Source organism: Symphalangus syndactylus, chromosome 13 (genome assembly GCF_028878055.3).
Source record: "Symphalangus syndactylus isolate Jambi chromosome 13, NHGRI_mSymSyn1-v2.1_pri, whole genome shotgun sequence".
NCBI lineage: Eukaryota > Metazoa > Chordata > Mammalia > Primates > Hylobatidae > Symphalangus > Symphalangus syndactylus.
This window is the reverse complement of record NC_072435.2, coordinates 102,029,131-102,046,684: the sequence shown is the minus strand read 5'-3', so window position 1 is coordinate 102,046,684 and position 17,554 is coordinate 102,029,131. Positions and strand designations below refer to the sequence as shown.

The following is a 17,554-nucleotide window of genomic DNA, read 5'->3' as shown; positions in this document are numbered from 1 at the left end:
GTTAAGTAACTTGTCCAAGGGCACATGACTCACACAAAGTGGAACTGGGATTTCAGACTCAACTCCTAGTTCTTAATAGTAATAGTACTTTTACTTACTCAGCTTTTCAATTATTAATTTTTTTCACATAACAAACATTATTAGAAATCTACCATGTATCAGATCCTGGTAGCCTTTGGACACATAATAATTAAGTAGACACCGTTACTGCACCAAAGGAGCTCACAATCCAATCAAGGAGGAGACAGGTAAGTGCAGTAATGATATCCAGTATGAAGAACCGGAGAGGCTCAAGGGAGATAGTCAGTTCTGCTGGGGATGGGGGATGACAGTGGTGGCAGGGAGTGGCAGGCTGTCAAGCCCTGACACAGAAGAGGTAACCCTCAACTTGAGACCTGACCAGAGTGGGTCACTGGCGGAGTGGCAACCTGAGCGAATGCACAAGGCCTAATTGAATTAGGATGGCACATTTTGGAGAATAAGAGGTGATTTCCTAGAAACATAGGGCTTAGTGTGTGAGGGGTCCTACAAGGCCAGGGAGGCGTGCTAAGGACGCCTTTCCCACAGGCACCACTGTCGTTCACACTTTCACTTAACTTACTCAAGTTTCACTCTATTTATCCAAGAGAGTAACACGGCCAGAGTAGTTTAGAAAATCACCAGGTTGGGCAAGGTGGCTCACGCCTGTAATCCCAGCACTTTGGGAGGCCAAGGCGGGAGGATCATGAGGTCAGGAGTTCGAGACCAGCCTAACATGTGAAACCCCACCTCTACTAAAAATACAAAAATTAGCCCGCCATAGTGGCATGCCCCTGTAATCCCAGCTATTCAGGAGGCTGAGGCAAGAGAATCGCTTGAATCCAGGAGGTGGAGGTTGCAGTGAGCCAAGATCGCGCCACTGCACTCCAGCCTAGGCGACAGACTGAGACTCCATCTCAAAAAGAAAAAATCACCCTAGCAGTGATGCAGAGAGAGCCTGAGAGGTACCAGCCTGGAGGCAGATGGACAGTTAACAAGAACTCCAGGCGGACCAGAGGGCCACAGTGCAGACACTGCAGCAGGAAGCAGGAGGAGGGAGAAAAGAGAACTGCTAAGATGACAGGAACGACAGGATTGGTGTGTGTGGCAGGTAAAGGAAAGGAGTCAGGTTGTGCTGGTGACTGGCTGGCTGCTGGCAGCTGATGCCATTTACCAAGACAGGGATCCAGGAGGAGGAGCCTGTTTGGGGCCACTGTAAAGCTGTCCAAGTGCTGATACGAAGCTGACACTGGGCAGATGTCTACAAGGGAGTCATCAGCAAAAACAGGGTGAGTGGACTGCTGAGAATTGGAGAGCTTGTCCAGATGAGGTTCAAGAGTCACCTCGGCCAGGGTGAAGTCACCACAAGGCCAGGCAGGATGGGGGGCTAAGAGTGAGTGATTAGACTGATAGGGAGGGCCAGGCGAGAGCAGTGTCACAACATCAAGGGAAGAGAGAGGTCAGTGGTGTCAAATGCTATAGAAGGGTCATATGAAATTCATTCATTCACATGATAACTATTTACTGAATACCCACTATGTGCCAGGTACTATGCTAGACACTAGGGGGTACAAGGTGAAAAAGAAACAAAGTCCCAGTCTGCAAGAAGATTCCGATCGAAAAGTCTGTCTGATTTGGCAAATTCGACTACACATGGGTTTTGCTTATTTCTTTACTTCCTGTCTTCCCGCACTGGGGTGTGACTCCCACAAAGACAGGGACTGCTGGTTTTCCTCCCTGTACTATCCCATGTGCCTGGAATAGTTCCTGGCATACTATTAGTGCTCAAAAAGTATTTCTTAAGGACTGGGCATAGTGGCTTATGACTCTCAGCACTTTGGGAGGCCGAGGGGGGCGGACCATGAGGTGAAGAGTTCAAGACTAGTCTGGACAACAAATTGTATTTTTTATTTTTGTAAAAATACAAAAAATTAGCCGGGTGTGGTGGTGTGCGCCTGTAGTCCCAGCTACTTGGGAGGCTGAGGCAGGAGAATCGCTTGAACCAGGAGGTGGAGGTTGCAGTGGGCCGAGATCGTGCCATTGCACTCTAGCCCAGGTGACAGTGGGAGACTCCATCTCAAAAAAAAAGTATTTCTTGAACGAAACAAACATATAGGATGTCTTTGGTGACCTCTTCTGGAGCTGTTTCGGGAGAATGAGGAGGTAGGTAACAGGCCAGTTCCGAGGGTTAGGGAGCAAGCAGAAGGTAACAAAGTAGAAATGGAGATGACAAGACGATTGCTCTGAGGAGCTTCATAGTGAAAGGAAGAGGAATACAGTGGCAGCTAGAAAGGGACACAAAGACCAGAAAAAACTTTTATTTTCCTTTAAAGGTAAAAAGTATCAGAGCACATTTTCTAGCCTGTGGAGAAGAAATCAATAGGAAACAGGTTGAAAATATGGGAGGATAAAAGAGAAGATGACAGAAAAAGGTCTCTGAAAAGAGTGAATGAAATTAAGAAACCAAAAGGAGAGATGAACTTTGCACAGAAAAAGAGATATCCTCCTTCAAGACAGGAAGAGAGCCAACCAGCAGAGCCACCTCTGTAACTGTAAAATAGCTGTTTGTCCTGTAGAAGTCAGTGTAGAGTCTGGACCCATCCCCTAAGCAGAGCTGCCCATCTTCTCCTTGGTGCTTCTCCTCCAGAGACAGATCCATGGCACCCACAATGCTTTGCTGGGTTTAGCACAGTGGTCAAGAGAAGCACTCTGAAGCCAGATTGCATGACTTCAAATCCTGGTGCTGCCCCTTATTGCTGTGTGATCTTGGTAAGTTACTTAACTTCTCCTTGCTTCCATCTTATCTTTCTAATGAGTCACTAAGAGAACATAGCTCCTGGGGGTGGTAGGATTAACTGAGCTAACACATGTAAAATGTCCAGAACAGTAACTGGTACAGTGTAAATTCCCAATATGCTATTATGATCATGGTCATTATTGCACTTTTTTTGTGTGGGGGTCTTTGCCAACTAAATATGATTCTTTGCAGGCAAGGCCTGTGGCTTATTTCAGTTCTATATCGCCGGCACAAGAGGCAGGATGGCTGGCACACAGCAGGTCACAGCTATTGTGTATTGAACACATTTGTAAAACTGCCATCACAACTTAAGAATCCAGTTCTATGTCACCCTCACTGCCACCTCCTAAACTCAGTTAGCCTAGTTCACCTTGGCTAGGTTGGATATCTCTTCTAGTTTGGTTTTTATATCACAATGTGGTGACTACCATTGGCCCTTCTCACTAGGTTCATATTTTATTAAATTTTAGAGGTTAGAAGAAATTTAGAGATTAACAAGTCTAACTCTCTCATTGTATTATACAAATGAAAAAACTGAAGCTAACAGAATTTAAATGCTTTACTCATGTAAGATACACAAAACAACCTGTACTAGAACTGGGCTGTGTTCTAGTATACTGTGATGTCATGCTGTGGCCAGTGTGTTTTACTGTTTAAAAATATGACTCTTATCATGTCACTCTCTGCAGTATCAATTCCCAACTCTTTCACAGCCTAGCCCCAGCAAGCTGCACTGATCCTCTAAAACCCAGGCACTTTTATGCCATGAGCCCTTCATCCTGTTGTTAATTCCACCAGGAACCCCTGCCTATGTGGTCCACACCTCAAACCCAGTTTAGGGCCTATATGATTCCACAGACTAGTTTTATCTTCTATGCCATGCTTTTTCCATGACAAGTAATGTTACCCCAAATTGCTATTTCTAGTTCTCCAACACACCAAGACCTAACTTCGAATTTCTCCCATTCCTTCTCTTTTTCTAACCTTTCTACATATTACCAGGGCACAACCAATACATACGTTATGGGTACATCTTTGTACTGCGGTTGCTGTGGTACATTACTTCCCTCCAAAGGAATCTGAGTCACTGTGGGCATGGACTTATTTACAAGCACTTGTTTGTTTTCTACTTTCTCACCTGAGAAAAAAAGAAAAGTGTTAGGCATATCGTTATCATCTGTGTGGAATACAAAGATTACGAACGAGGCACAGATGCACAGGCCTGCAGTCCCAACAACTCAAGAGGCTGAGTCAGGAGGATTGCTTGAGCCCAGGTTGAGGCTGCAGTGAGCTATGATCATGCCACTGCACTCCAGCCTGGGCAACAGAGTGAGACACGCACACCCACACATACACACACACACACACACACACACACACACACATCATAGTCTATATAAAATTAAGAAAATGATTCAGAGTACTACATTAACATGAGAAACATCATCTCAGTAAATAGCAATTTTATATATCTCTTAGGGTGTTAAGTTTTGATCACTTATTTTTATTTATAGTTATTTCAACCAGTAATAAGCCACCGCCAATTTAACTTGGGCAGTGAGGAAATCAAAATATTTCTTTGGTTTTGCTGTTATTCCCATTTTTGCTTTGTATCTCTTCCTGGTAAGCTCAAAGACCAACTACCTGTAGTACTGTCATAGCGCGTATTTTCCAAGCCATACTGACAAGTGTTAGGATGAGAAAAATTCTCCAAGAAACAAAGGCAGAGAAAGGAAGGAGAAGTCACATATTCTGTGTCTCTTAGGAACCACAGCTTGATAAAGCGTTCAGCACCCACAGGCTAACCATGACAAAGTCATGTGGATTTCCCTCCCCACAACTGGGTTCTCTCCACCTTCACCACAGCTCCTGGTACCAGGTCTACCTTCTATTTTAGTGCCCTTCTAATCCTTTTTCTACACTGTAGTCAGAATGATCATTTCAAAACACATATCTGAATATATCATTGCTTTTAGGATCATAACGAAAATAGTATCATGGGCTCAGCATGGTGGCTCATGCCTATAATCCCAGCACTTTGGGAAGTTGAGGTGGGTGGAGAACTTGAGCCCAGGAGTTCAAGACCAGCCTGGGCAAGATGGTAAGAACTCATCTCTACAAAAAAATACAAAAAACTAGCCAGGCATGGTGGCACGCGCCTATGGGTCCCAGCTATCCAGGAGGTTGAAGTGGGAGAATCGCTTGAGTCTGGGAGGCAGAGGTTGCAGTGAGCTGAGATTGTGCCACTGCACTCCAGCCATGGTGACAGACTGAAACCCTGTCTCCAAAATAAAATTAATAAAATAAAACGAAGACAATACTAACACGGTAGCAAGGACTTAACTCTGGCCCCTACCCCGCGGGTCACCCACCAACTCGTGTGCACCATGCTTCCCTGCACTTTCTTCTTGTTAGCCACACTGGTCTTCTTTCAGATCTTTCAACTACCAAGCTCTGGGACCCTTGCACAAGTTTTTCTCACTACTTAGAACATGCTCCCTGATCCTCTTCTTTAGTTAACTCTTCCCTATCCTTCAGATTCCAGCTCACTTCCTTGGGGAAGGCCATGCTGATCTTCCTAACTAGGTCTAATACTCTTGCTATAAAATGGCCTCATAGCTACCTATACAATTCCTTAACCTGGGTTTATGCATGATCCTCTGATCAATGTCAGTCTCCTGCACTAGCCTGTGAGACCCATAAGGGCAAGGGCTATTTGTTTCATCAACAAAATGCATTACAAGTTTGTAATTATAATGGAGTCATACCTTTGCAGGGGGATAAAATTCTAAAGTAGTCTGTAAGCTAAATGCGTAAATGAAGAAATTCCACTGCAGATGCAGGGACATGAAATATTCTAAATATTTCCTTAAAGTGGCTTTTCTATTATTCAAAATTATAACTAGAAAATTATGGTTAGCATAGATTACTGATAGATAAAAACACAGTGTATAGAAAAACGGACTGGAAGGAAATTCATCAAAAATGACCTCACTAGTTGCGTTTGGATAGTGGTTTTATAGGTTGTTACTTTTTTCTGCCCTTTCTGTCAAATATTCAGAAATATTATTGAATAACATATGATTTCAAAAAGTAGATATTAAAAATTTTTCTTTTAAAAGGCTTTTACCTGGAGAACAAATACCATCTGCATCTAAGATTTCATGTCGCCAGATAGGTTTCCTTGTAGCAGCATCCAACATGGGCCCCATCACTTTATCAAAAGTCTGATTGGTGTATCGTTTCAATGTACACTTAGCATTTTTATATACAAGGCAACGCCCAAAGCCTAAAATGAAACCAAAATGGGCATTAGAACCACCAGTAACCCAAAGCTATAAGAAAACATGGATTTGTGCTACTCAACAATCCACTCCACCTCACCCTCCCCCAAATCCCAAAACTTCTCTGTATTTGATAATAATCTGAGACCAGTACAAACCAAATAAAAATCTGATAATCTGAAGAAGTAGCACAGGACTTGTCACCTACCTACTGTCTGTGTAAACACTGGAATCTCTACAACCATTTTCTGCATGGAATATATCTTGTCATACTGGAGAAGGGTGAGAGAAATCTAAGACTGGTGCTGTGACTCTTTCAGAGGACAGAGCCATAGAATATTAGAATTGGAAAGGGCCTTAGAAATCACCTGCTTAACCCACCTCTTTTACAGGCACTAGGAGTGAGGTCTAGAGAAATTAAGTGGCCAAGGTCATCCAGAAAGTTGGCAGAGTTGAGAATTGTGTTGAACAGCACAAGTCCACTGACTCCTGAGCCAGGATAAACATCCTTTTGGTGTATAACTTCTGCTAAACTTCCCTGGAAAGTTTTCCTTTTTAAAATTTGGCATTTAGAGCAAGTTCTAAGCCAGCAAGTAAAAACAATAATTTTTCTCCAGAGAAGAGACAGAATGAAAAAAGAAACAATCAAATTATTTCAATGGGAAAAATAGTTCTCCTCTGCCCTAAAGACTGGAGTTTAATTATATTTTTAGATTGCATTTATCTAGTGGATGAGGGAAAAGCTGTGAAATCAACTAACAATCTAAACATTAAGAAAAATAAGTTGTCTACCAATGGATCAGAAAAATAAAAGGAAGAAAAATAAGCAAAAAGGACAGAAGAAAAACCTTTGGGTGGGGCAAAAAAACTTAACCACTGAATCCTTAAAAGAAAAAATCCATGAGTTGTAGAGTTACCCAAAACAGCTGTCATTCCTTCAACACTATAATTTCCTAAGATTCTGTGGCTGCGTTTTTTTCCCTTTGGCCAAGCAGTTATTTTAAACTGGATTCTCTTACTAATCTCCTCAGGATATATTGAGCCATGCCAGAGTTCACTTAAATAAGAAATGTCTCAGGATTAAATGCCACCTATTACTGATGAAATAAATGCATGGCTGTAAAATCCTTCACTTAACAATTTTCCACCAAAATCAGAAATCTAAGAACGTGACTTTAGAAATCAATCAGGTAAAAGTGGATTTATAAATAAAATCTCAGGGCTGTAATGTAATTTTTTAAATATGAAGGTGACTGTGAGATGAAGTAACAAATTTCTACAATTGGACGTCAGATGAAGACATTTGTGTCTTTAAGCAAGGCTGTAGTCATCATGGCTCCTAGGAAATTGTGTATGGCCATAATAAATTCAGCTCAGAATGCCAGCTGGTTTGGAAACATTACATGATCTTGAAATTTCATACAGTAGCCATTAACTGCAACATGCTGGAGTGTAATGTGAATCTTAACTGCATGAAATCAAGAAGTGTTTTCTTCAAAGTGTAAACAGACATTTTATTTACAGGTGATAGCTTAAAAAGCTAGGGGATAGTAAACTCAGATCATTGAATTGGGTTGCAGAGCTTCTGACAGACATCACAAAGTCTTCAGATTTCCACATAAACGTTACCAGTTAATCAGAAAGGAAAACATCTAGTTTTAAAGCATGACTGTTGTCATTTGGAGGAAAAAAAGAAGCATAAATTAAGTGTGGCCAACATTAATGCCAAAGACACATGTCTAGGAGTACTATTATGGCTGCCTAGCAACTACAAAGAGGGAAGGGGAAGGCATAGTGGCCAGAAAGGAAAAAGAGAAATCGAGATTATGAATAGAGAAGTCAGACTTCACATCAGGTGATGTCTAACAAACCACGAAGGTGGTGATTTGCGAAAGTAATTGTCAAAAACAGAAAGAAAAGCAGAAAAACTCCACGCCAGAGTTTGTGGCCGTGTATTTTTAACTTTCGTCACTTGGCCAAAGAAGTTACCAAATTATGAGGTTACACAAATAAGAAACAGCCTTTTACATCCAAATCTTGCTACTGCCCTCTCAAACAGGTTTGTTGTTAATAATATATATCACTAGATACAGTGAAAACACATATTTCATATATTGTAATTCCTGCTGGAAAACAAACACATTCTTACATTTTTTTCTCTTTGAAGGATTGTCTCACGTAACCAATAAAATAAAAAAGAAAAATATTCTGTAGTAGTACGCTTAACAAATTATTTCAATATACTATTCATTAAAAATGACAAGAAAGCCAACATCAAAACCCAACCACCTCCTGTTTCTATATCATAAAATTCAAATAACTTAAAAAACACATTAACCAAGTGATTTTTACATTAATCATCCCTATATCTAATTCTGCAAAAAGCACCTTTGGCGTTAGTTTTGAAAATTCACTTACCTCTGTCTAAAGAGGCCTTGTTTAATACAAGAGCATCTTCAATATCATAGCCACTATAGCTCATCACAGCAACTGTTGCATTCTGTCCAGCTGGCAGTTTCTCAAATTCTATCAATTCAATGGTTTTTGTCTTAACCATGGGTTTTTGTGGATATGCTAGTAGATACATGAGAGTATCAATTCTGTTTCGCTGGTTGTATCCTATAGTACCTGCATTGATATTGGAGAAAACAAAATACAACATTCTATTATGTGAAATAATAAGGTAGTAATGAATATAGAGATAAATACATTAACATCACTAATTAAAGTGAAGAAAATCTTCAGGTTCAACATTTCAAAAGCAATACTCTCATGGTGGCTTAACAACTTGCAAAAGCAACTTTTCTCACTAATATTTAAAGTTCTACAAAGAAGGAAAAATATACTCAGAGTATATTTTAATCTAAATAATTTAGACTTTTTGGATTTATATTATCCCATTTGAGGGATTTAGTTTCCACTGGTTAATTTCACAATCAACAATTCTTTATTTGGTTCTACCGTGTTCCAGGCCTGCTGGGGAGAGGTAAGAACAATGCCCAGTGTTCACATCCAAGGAGCTTATAAAATGGATAAACAGGTATATTCCATAAAAAGAAATAAACAATTGCAAAAGTTCTAAATGAAAAAGAATACAGGGGAGAAGGGAAGAAAAAGAATGAACAAAGAAGAATTCAAGTAAGAGCAAGGAAGACTGGATTATTCATTTATTTGATGATTCACTTATTAAGCAGTTAATAAACATCTACTCTGTGCCAAACACTGGAGATAAAATGAGAAAAGGCCTGGCCCCTTCCTTAAGAAATCTGGGGTACAGCCCAATCAGGGGTGGGCTCTTCCCTCCTTAGCAATCAGTCTTTCCACCTGATTGTTCCTCGGAAGGGTGTTATTGGGTCACTGTCAACTGAACATGAAATCAGAATGTTAACCCTTTCTCTCATTTCCCCTTATAAACAGGGTTCGCGGACCTGCCTGAAGATAAGTCTTTCAGTCTTCTGGGCTTTTGGACACAGAACTGATGCTACACAGAGACGTTAAAGTTGGAAAACTCAGGCTTGCTCTACTGTTGAGCTTGAGTGTGGGCTACTGAGCCTCTTTAACTTCTCCTAGGTATCTCTTTTTTCCCCTGTGAATAGCTAAGGTAGCTTTAAGTCTCTCTCTCTTGCACATGCTTCCATAGTGACACATACACACCACACACACACCACACACACACACTCCAAAGTACCTAAGTGCCATTTCACAGAGTTACACCCTAGGGTATGCAGACACCAAAACTCAATATTTATTTCCTTTAACTTTTTCTCCATACTCATGTCAAATCAATGATGATTTCATTTTGGGGATGAAAATAAGCTATTCAGGCTGGGCATAGTGGCTCATGCCTGTAATCCCAGCACTTTGGGAGGTCGATGTGGGTGGATTGCTTGAGCTTAGGAGTTCGAGACCAGACTGGGCAACATGAGAAAACCATGTCTCCACTAAAAATGCAAAAATTAACAGAGCATGGTAGTCCCAGCTACTTGGGTGGCTGAGGCATGAGAATCACTTGAGCCCAGGAAGTAGAGGTTGCAGTGAGCTAAGATCATACCACTACACTCCAGCCTGGGCAATAGAGCAAGACCCTGTCTCAAAAAAAAAAAAAAAAAAAAGAAAAGAAAAAGAAAATAAACCATTCAAGCAGCAAAAATGATATGGTACTCCTTGACAATTACTACTGAAAGAAATAGTAAACATTTAGGGAATACCTAGTGTAGTGCCATGCTTATTATAGATGCTCAATAAATGTCAAGTGAATTAAATTGAAGAATTCTATTACACTTTTTATGACAGTATGTGCTCAAATCTCTAAAAACTTAACAAGATTCAGCTGAAAAACAAGTCAAACTGAACCTCGTGAACTTTTTATCAAGGTTGCACTATAAATTGCCAATTAATTTATGCTATTTTAGTGCCAACTAATAAACTGGGCAGGATACCTGGCAATAGATCACTTACTATTTTAGAAATAAGATTACTACTGCTGGGGTTATGGTAAAGTTCACTGACAATAAGTTTGTCCTTTTATATGAAATCACTTAAAATTTATGTTGAGATTTCAGTTCCAATTGTATACTTTACTCAGCTGGAGACAAGGGTTCAGGCAATGTCCCACCAGGCTGCCAAACATGTCTTCTGAAACCTGAGACACGCATTATTATGCAGCAGGGAAGCATAAATGGCTGCACCTCTAAACAATGGTGAAAGAGACTGGATCCTGCTATAAATTGTGCTACCAGGCCCAGAACATAATTCTCAGGCATTACAACTGACCACTGAATGGATGAACAGCAAAACAGTTTAGCAAATGTTTAGTGCTTATGACATCAAAAAGTTTTCTCTAAAGGCTTTTTAAAGAACTTGTGAGAGTATACATGTACGTGCATTTTTAGCAGCACTAACTATGGGTGTGTAAGTTAAAATGCTAAAATAGAATTTATAAACTATTCTATATCATAAAACTTCAAAATGCTATCAGATTCCCAAATTTTTATAAAAATAATGAATGGCTGACTAACCATTTTGCCAATAAGCAACAGGCAAGCAAATGATAGGGCTTGCCTGTGTGCAGCACACGCTCAAACTTTGATTCCCCTATTACTATTTTCAGCTTCCTTAAAAAAGGCATTACATATATATACACACATATAAAATAACACAAGGAGGATATCTGTAAGTTGCATTCTACTTCTATTATCCCATTTTGCTGTAACTATGGTCTCCAGTGATTCCCTTTACTTACTAAGGCATAATCTTTCTTAAAAAGCCCTATTTTCTCGATAACAACTTTCTTAAGAAGTCACAAGTTGGCACTACAAGGTATACAAATTTAGGTTAAAATATTGAAGAAGTGCTATTTTATAAGGTGGTATGAAAAAGCTTAGTAATGAAGGATGTAAACAGCTTAGAATATGTATGCTGAAAAAATTAAAATGAAGTTTAATGCATTTAGCTATTTTTTCCTATCTTCCTTTGCCAAATTTCCTCCCCTCCCCTCCCTCTTTTTTTTTTTTTTTTTTTTTTTTTTTTAACAGAGTCTCACTCCATCATCCAGGCTGCAGTGCAATGTTACAATCTTGACTCACTGCAACCTCTGCCTCCTGGGTTCAACCAATTCTTGTGCCTCAGCCACCCGAGTAGCTGGAACTACAGACGTGCGCCACCACACTCAGCTAATTTTTTTTTTTTTTTTGAGATGGAGTCTGACTCTGTCGCCCAGGCTGGAGTGCGGTGGCGCAATCTCGGCTCACTGCAAGCTCCGCCTCCCGGGTTCACGCCATTCTCCTGCCTCAGCCTCCCGAGTAGCCGGGACTACAGGCACCCACCACTACGCCCAGCTAATTTTTTGTATTTTTTAGTAGAGACTGGGTTTCACCATGTTAGCCAGGATGGTCTCGATCTCCTGACCTCGTGATCCACCCGCCTTGGCCTCCCAAAGTGCTGGGATTACAGTGTTCACATCCAGGAGCTTACAGGCGTGAGCCACTGTGCCCAGCCTAAGTTTTGTATTTTTAATAGAAACAGCGTTTCACCATGTTGGCCAGGTGAACCCCTAACCTCAAGTGATCCGCCTGCCTCGGCCTCCCAAAGTACTGAAATTACAGGCGTGAGCCACAGAGCCTGGCCTCAATTTTCTTTTAAATCAACGTTTCTGAATACAATAAACTTCATCCATTTAAAGTGTACAAGTTAATGAGTTCTGATATATATATAATATATATTATATATAATATATAATACATATATAAATATAATATATAATATATAAATATAATATATAAATATAATATATACTATATATTATATATATCTGTGAAACCACCACTACAGTTAAGATCCAGAACATTTCAAACCCCCAAAAGATCCCTCCCTTTGTTCCTCGCCTCAGGGGACCACTGATCTGTATCATTACAGATTAGTTTGCATTTTCTAGAATTTTATATAAATGGAGTTACACAGTATCTGCTTATTTAGCATAATGATCCTAGATTTATGCATATGTTGAATATCATACTTCATTCTTTTTATGGCTTAGTATTGTATAAATATACATTTTGTTTATCCATTCACTTGCTGATGAATATTTGCATTGTTTCCAGTTTTTGGCTACTGTGAATAAAACTGCTATAAACATTCAACGTTCATGTACAAGTCTTTGTATGTTTTTTCATTACTTGAGTAAATATTTAATACCTAGGAACGCAATTTCTGGGTTGTTTGGCAAGGGTATAGTTAATTTTAAGAACATTCTAAAGAATTTTCCAGAGTGATTATACCACTTTACATTTCCACCAGCAGTATATGAGCATTTCAGTTGCTCCACATCCTCACCAACACTTAGTAGCTCATCTTTTTAATTTTAATCATTCTGAGTGTGTAGTAGTATCTTACAGGGGTCTTAATTTGCATTTACCTGATAACTAATAATGCTGAACACAGTTTCATGTGCTTATTTGGTCATTCCAAAACTTTGTGAAGTGCTTGGTTTTTATTTTGTCTATCTTTTAATTGGGTTGTCTTATTATTGAAGTGTTCTTTATATATACTTGAATACAAATCCCTTATCAGATATATGTATTGCAAATACTTTCTCCCATTCTATGGTTTGCATTTTCATATTCTTAACAGTATCTTTCCAAGAGCAAAAGTTTAATTTTGAGAAGATCAATTTTTATACTTTGTACTCTTTATGTAAGGAAATCTTAGCTTAACTCAAGCTATGAAGGTTTTCACCTAGGTTTCCTTCTTCAAGAGTAATGGTTTTAGCTCTTACATTTAGGGCTATATTTTTTGTTAATTTTTATATGCTATGAGGTAGGAGCTAACGTTCCTTTTTTCCATATAAGTATACAGATACTTATTTTGTTGAAAAGACTTTACTCTCCATTGGATTGCTTTGACACATTTATTGAAAATCAATTGCCCATAAATGTTTGAGTTTATTTCTGGACTCTTGATGCCAATTCCATTGACCTATATGTCTACCCTTCTGTCAACATCATACTGTATTACTGTAGCTTTATAGTAAATCAAAATCAGGTTGTATAAATCCTCCAACTTATTCTTTGTTTCAAAATTCTTTTCAAAAATATACCCGATTCCTTAATGATTTTAATACTCTCAGAGATTCATTCATTCATTCATTCATTTTTGAAACATGACTTACTATACTCCCTACTAAGCTGACACTATGCTAGGCACAAAGGATATACAGTTGACCCTTGAACATGGATTTGAACTGTGAGGGCCCACTCATATATGGATTTTCTTTTGCCTCTACTACCCCTGAGACAGCAAGACCAATCTCTCCCTTCCTCTACACCTCAGCCTACTCAGTGTGAAGACGACGAGGATAAAGACCTTTATGATAATCCATTTCCATTTAAAGAATAATATATTTTCTCTTCCTTATAATTTCCTTAATAACATTTTCTTTTATCTAGCTTATTTGAATTGTAAGAATATAGTATATAACACATATCACATACAAAATAAGTGTTAATTGACTATGTTATTGGTAAGGCTTCCAGTCAACAGTAGGCTGTTAGTAGTTAGCTTTAGGGGAGTCAAAAGTTATACACGGATTTTCAACTGTGAGAGGAGTTGGTGCTCCTAACCTCTGTGTTGTTCAAGAGTCAACTGCAGCACAGGTTGAGCATCCTTAGTCAAAAATCCAAACTCCCAAATGCTCCTAAATCAGAAACTTTTTGAGCGCCAACATGCCGCCACAAGTGGAAAACTCCACACCTGACCTCAGGTGATGGGCTATAGTCAAAACTTAGTCAAACTTTGCTTCATGTACAAAATTATTAAAAATATCGTATAAATTACCTTTAGGCTATGCGTATAAAGTGTATATGAAACTTAAACGGATTTTGTGTTTAGACTTGGGTCCCATCCCCAAGATATCTTATTATGTATATGCAAATATTTCAAAATCCAAAAAAATCCAAAATCTGAAACACTCCTGGTCCTAAGCATTTCAGATAAGGGATATTCAACCTGTAATAAATAACGGAGCTCCTGACTTCAAGGGGCTTATAATTTACATTCTAACAGAAAAAGTAGCCTGATCGTGATCCACAATGGACAGGAAAAAAATGAGAAAAGAAGTTAGTTTTGGTTGAGAAGAATTTTAGTAAGTTTTATAGGTAACATTACATAGAAGACATAGAAAACCTTTTATATGTTACTCAACAAAACTAGGATTCAGCTTCCTTGTCAGAACAAAAAAAGGTATGTATTATATTTCAAAGGATTATTATTGTGATAAAAAAAATGGGCTGGGTGCAGTGGCTTACACCTGTAATCTCAGCACTTTGGGACGCCAAGGCAGGTGGAACACCTGAGGTCAGGAGTTCGAGACCAGCCTAGCCAACATGGTGAAACGCTGTCTCTACTAAAAAACAAACAAACAAAAAATTAGCTGGGCATGGTGGTGTGTGTCTGTAGTCCCAGCTACTCAAGAGGCTAAGGCAGGAGAATTCCTTGAACCCAGGAAGTGGAGGTCGCAGTGAGTTGTGATCCTGCCACTGCACTCCAGCCTGGTGACAGCAAGACTCCATCTCAAAAAAAAAAAAAAAAAAAAAAAAAAGAAATAAGGTATGTAAAGAATTTGGATACTCAGTAAGCGGCAACATTATTTATGACCAATATTAACAATACTAGTAATAATAAAATACATACCTTATTACCCTGTAATATCATCCATTCTACCTCCCACTCAAACCTACATACTAAACTTAGTGTACTCAATTTTACCTCCATATATATGTATACATTCATTGCTAACATTCTAGTCTTAAGAAATGCCACATAAGCTTATACCTAAAATAGCTATAATAATTTAAAAAAATTTTAACCAATAGCAGAATTCAAAAAATAATTTCCAGGGGTAACTTGGCCAAAACATTTTTTGCATTTTGTACCCTCAAACAGACAAAGAATAAATATGCTAAAAATCAAATCAAACAGAAAGGGGGAGGAAGTGTAGAATGAAACAAAATTTTATGAGGATTTTTGTATATTGTGTTTTTAGTGTCTCAAAATTCTCCAGCCTATTTCTAGTACATCTCAGCCTACTGTAAAGTGAGGAACATAAAGGAAGAAACTATCTACTTAGGAATAGAATCTATTAAAAACAAACACAAAAACAGAAGCTGCATTCACCCCTGAGCTTAAAAAAAAGTCCCAGTAGTTTGAAGTTGAAGCAGGAAGGGGTAGTGAGAAGAAGCCACTTTGAGGTCTGGGAAGGTCTGTGCTGCATATTCATTAATTGAGCTGATAGTAACTGAATGATCCTTTTACACAGGAGAAAGTGTTCCACTAGAGATTGCCAACTAATAAATGGGCAGGATATGAAAGTGTGGCTCATGTGAACTTGGCATCGGGTGCCAATGAGAGGACACAAAATGTGGCTCCAACACACAGCCCTTCCTGGTAGTGCTGAGCGAGTGACCTGGAGATCCAGACATTTCCAGATGTCCACCTGACTTCTTGCTCTGAGCCAGGTCACAATACACACACAGCCATACCCATGGAGAAGTGCTTCTCAGTGGCACAGTAAGATGCTGTGTGGAAACTCGAACTTTATTAATAAAGCACCTAAGATTTAAGAAACATCCTCTGCTAGTGTTTTATCGTGGATTAGCTTTCTTACATACAAGGTACGGCTTTCCATCTCTGTGGTTTGTGCTGGCCTTGGTCTCCTTCATAGTGATAGAAAATGACTTTCTCTCATTTCTTCACTCTCTTGGGGGGAAGTGGGAGGGACAGTAGGGAATGGTAGAGAGCAAATTTTCCAGATTGGCTAGAATATTTAGTGAATTAATTCTGAGCTACTATCTTCCACGTTATACATGGACCAGCAGACAGATGAATAGCAACTAAAATATTTTAGAAAATCCACATAGAAGCTCTGAATTTAAATAATGTTCAGCAATGGCTTATAGTAAAAATGAGATAGAGTGTGAGTTTTAGTTATCAGCTGTCAAGACTGCAAGGAATTAAAACGATCCAGAGAAGTCCCACTCAAAGTGAGAAGTCTGCATTACAGACCTGGGTATCTGCTGTGGGTTTTCTCCCTCTGCCGACCTTTTTCCTTTTGTCATTTTTCAAGCAGACTTTGCTCAATACTTCTGCAGCTATTCCAGTGTCCACAGAGAAATGCTGCCGCGTTATATGCCAACTCTAAATGTACTTTTATCTTGCTGCTTTTCTTTCCAGTCAGGTGTTTTATAATAACAAACAGTAACAAAGGCTTTTTTTTTTATTACTTAAGATATTCAGTGGCTTTTGTCTTCCTAGCGTCAGCAGTAACGTCAGAGGATTGTATCCAAGGAGCTAAATGTGCAGGACCCAGGGTCAGAGCAGCTGAATACACCAACCTCAGAAAACACAGACAATGAATTGCAAATGACACTCAAAACAAAACGAGAAAAAAAACCTTCACACAGAAAACTACAAAAGAACTCTACAGACACTGAATTGGCTTTCTGTACACACTGATCCTGCTTAACTGTGTGTGGTAACTAACCAAACGTTTCAGATACTCATTGCCACATATAAAGGGTTTTTCTTTTCTTCTTTTTTTTTTTTTGTGGGGAGAGGAGTTATAAAAATAAAAATATTATTTCTTTCTTTCAACTCTATATTTTTTAAAAAAGCTTCACTACATGGAGATAGCTGCAGCTCTTTCTGTTTCGATCTTCAAACACACTGAAGAGTGGCATTAGCGATGAAGTGATTAGTCTTCCGTTAATTCTGCTGAAGGTTCTACACAAAAGGTGCATTGTTTCAGCTGGGATTCACATCATGAAACAAAATGGTTTGGTAAACCCAATAGAAGTGATAGCCCTTTCATGACACACAGGGTTCAGTACTGTATATTTCAACTTGTTAGCAAGTCAGAAGCACAAGCGGGAAATCAGCCTACACCGCTACTGAGGATGAATGG

General features: G+C 39.1%; 1 protein-coding gene across 7 annotated transcripts in view; it reads right to left on the bottom strand.

Moving 5' to 3' along the window:
- Positions 1–17,554, bottom strand: part of POLR3B (RNA polymerase III subunit B) — a 220,959-nt gene that overhangs the window by 114,760 nt on the left and 88,645 nt on the right. For all 7 annotated transcript variants that reach the window (XM_055238357.2, XM_055238356.2, XM_055238358.2 and 4 more), the window contains exons 20-22: positions 8,518–8,727; positions 5,946–6,104; positions 3,836–3,953 (exon numbers count right to left, since the gene is read on the bottom strand). In XM_055238357.2, coding sequence (XP_055094332.1) covers positions 3,836–3,953; positions 5,946–6,104; positions 8,518–8,727 — 487 coding nt within the window. The remainder of the gene's footprint in view (positions 1–3,835; positions 3,954–5,945; positions 6,105–8,517; positions 8,728–17,554) is intronic.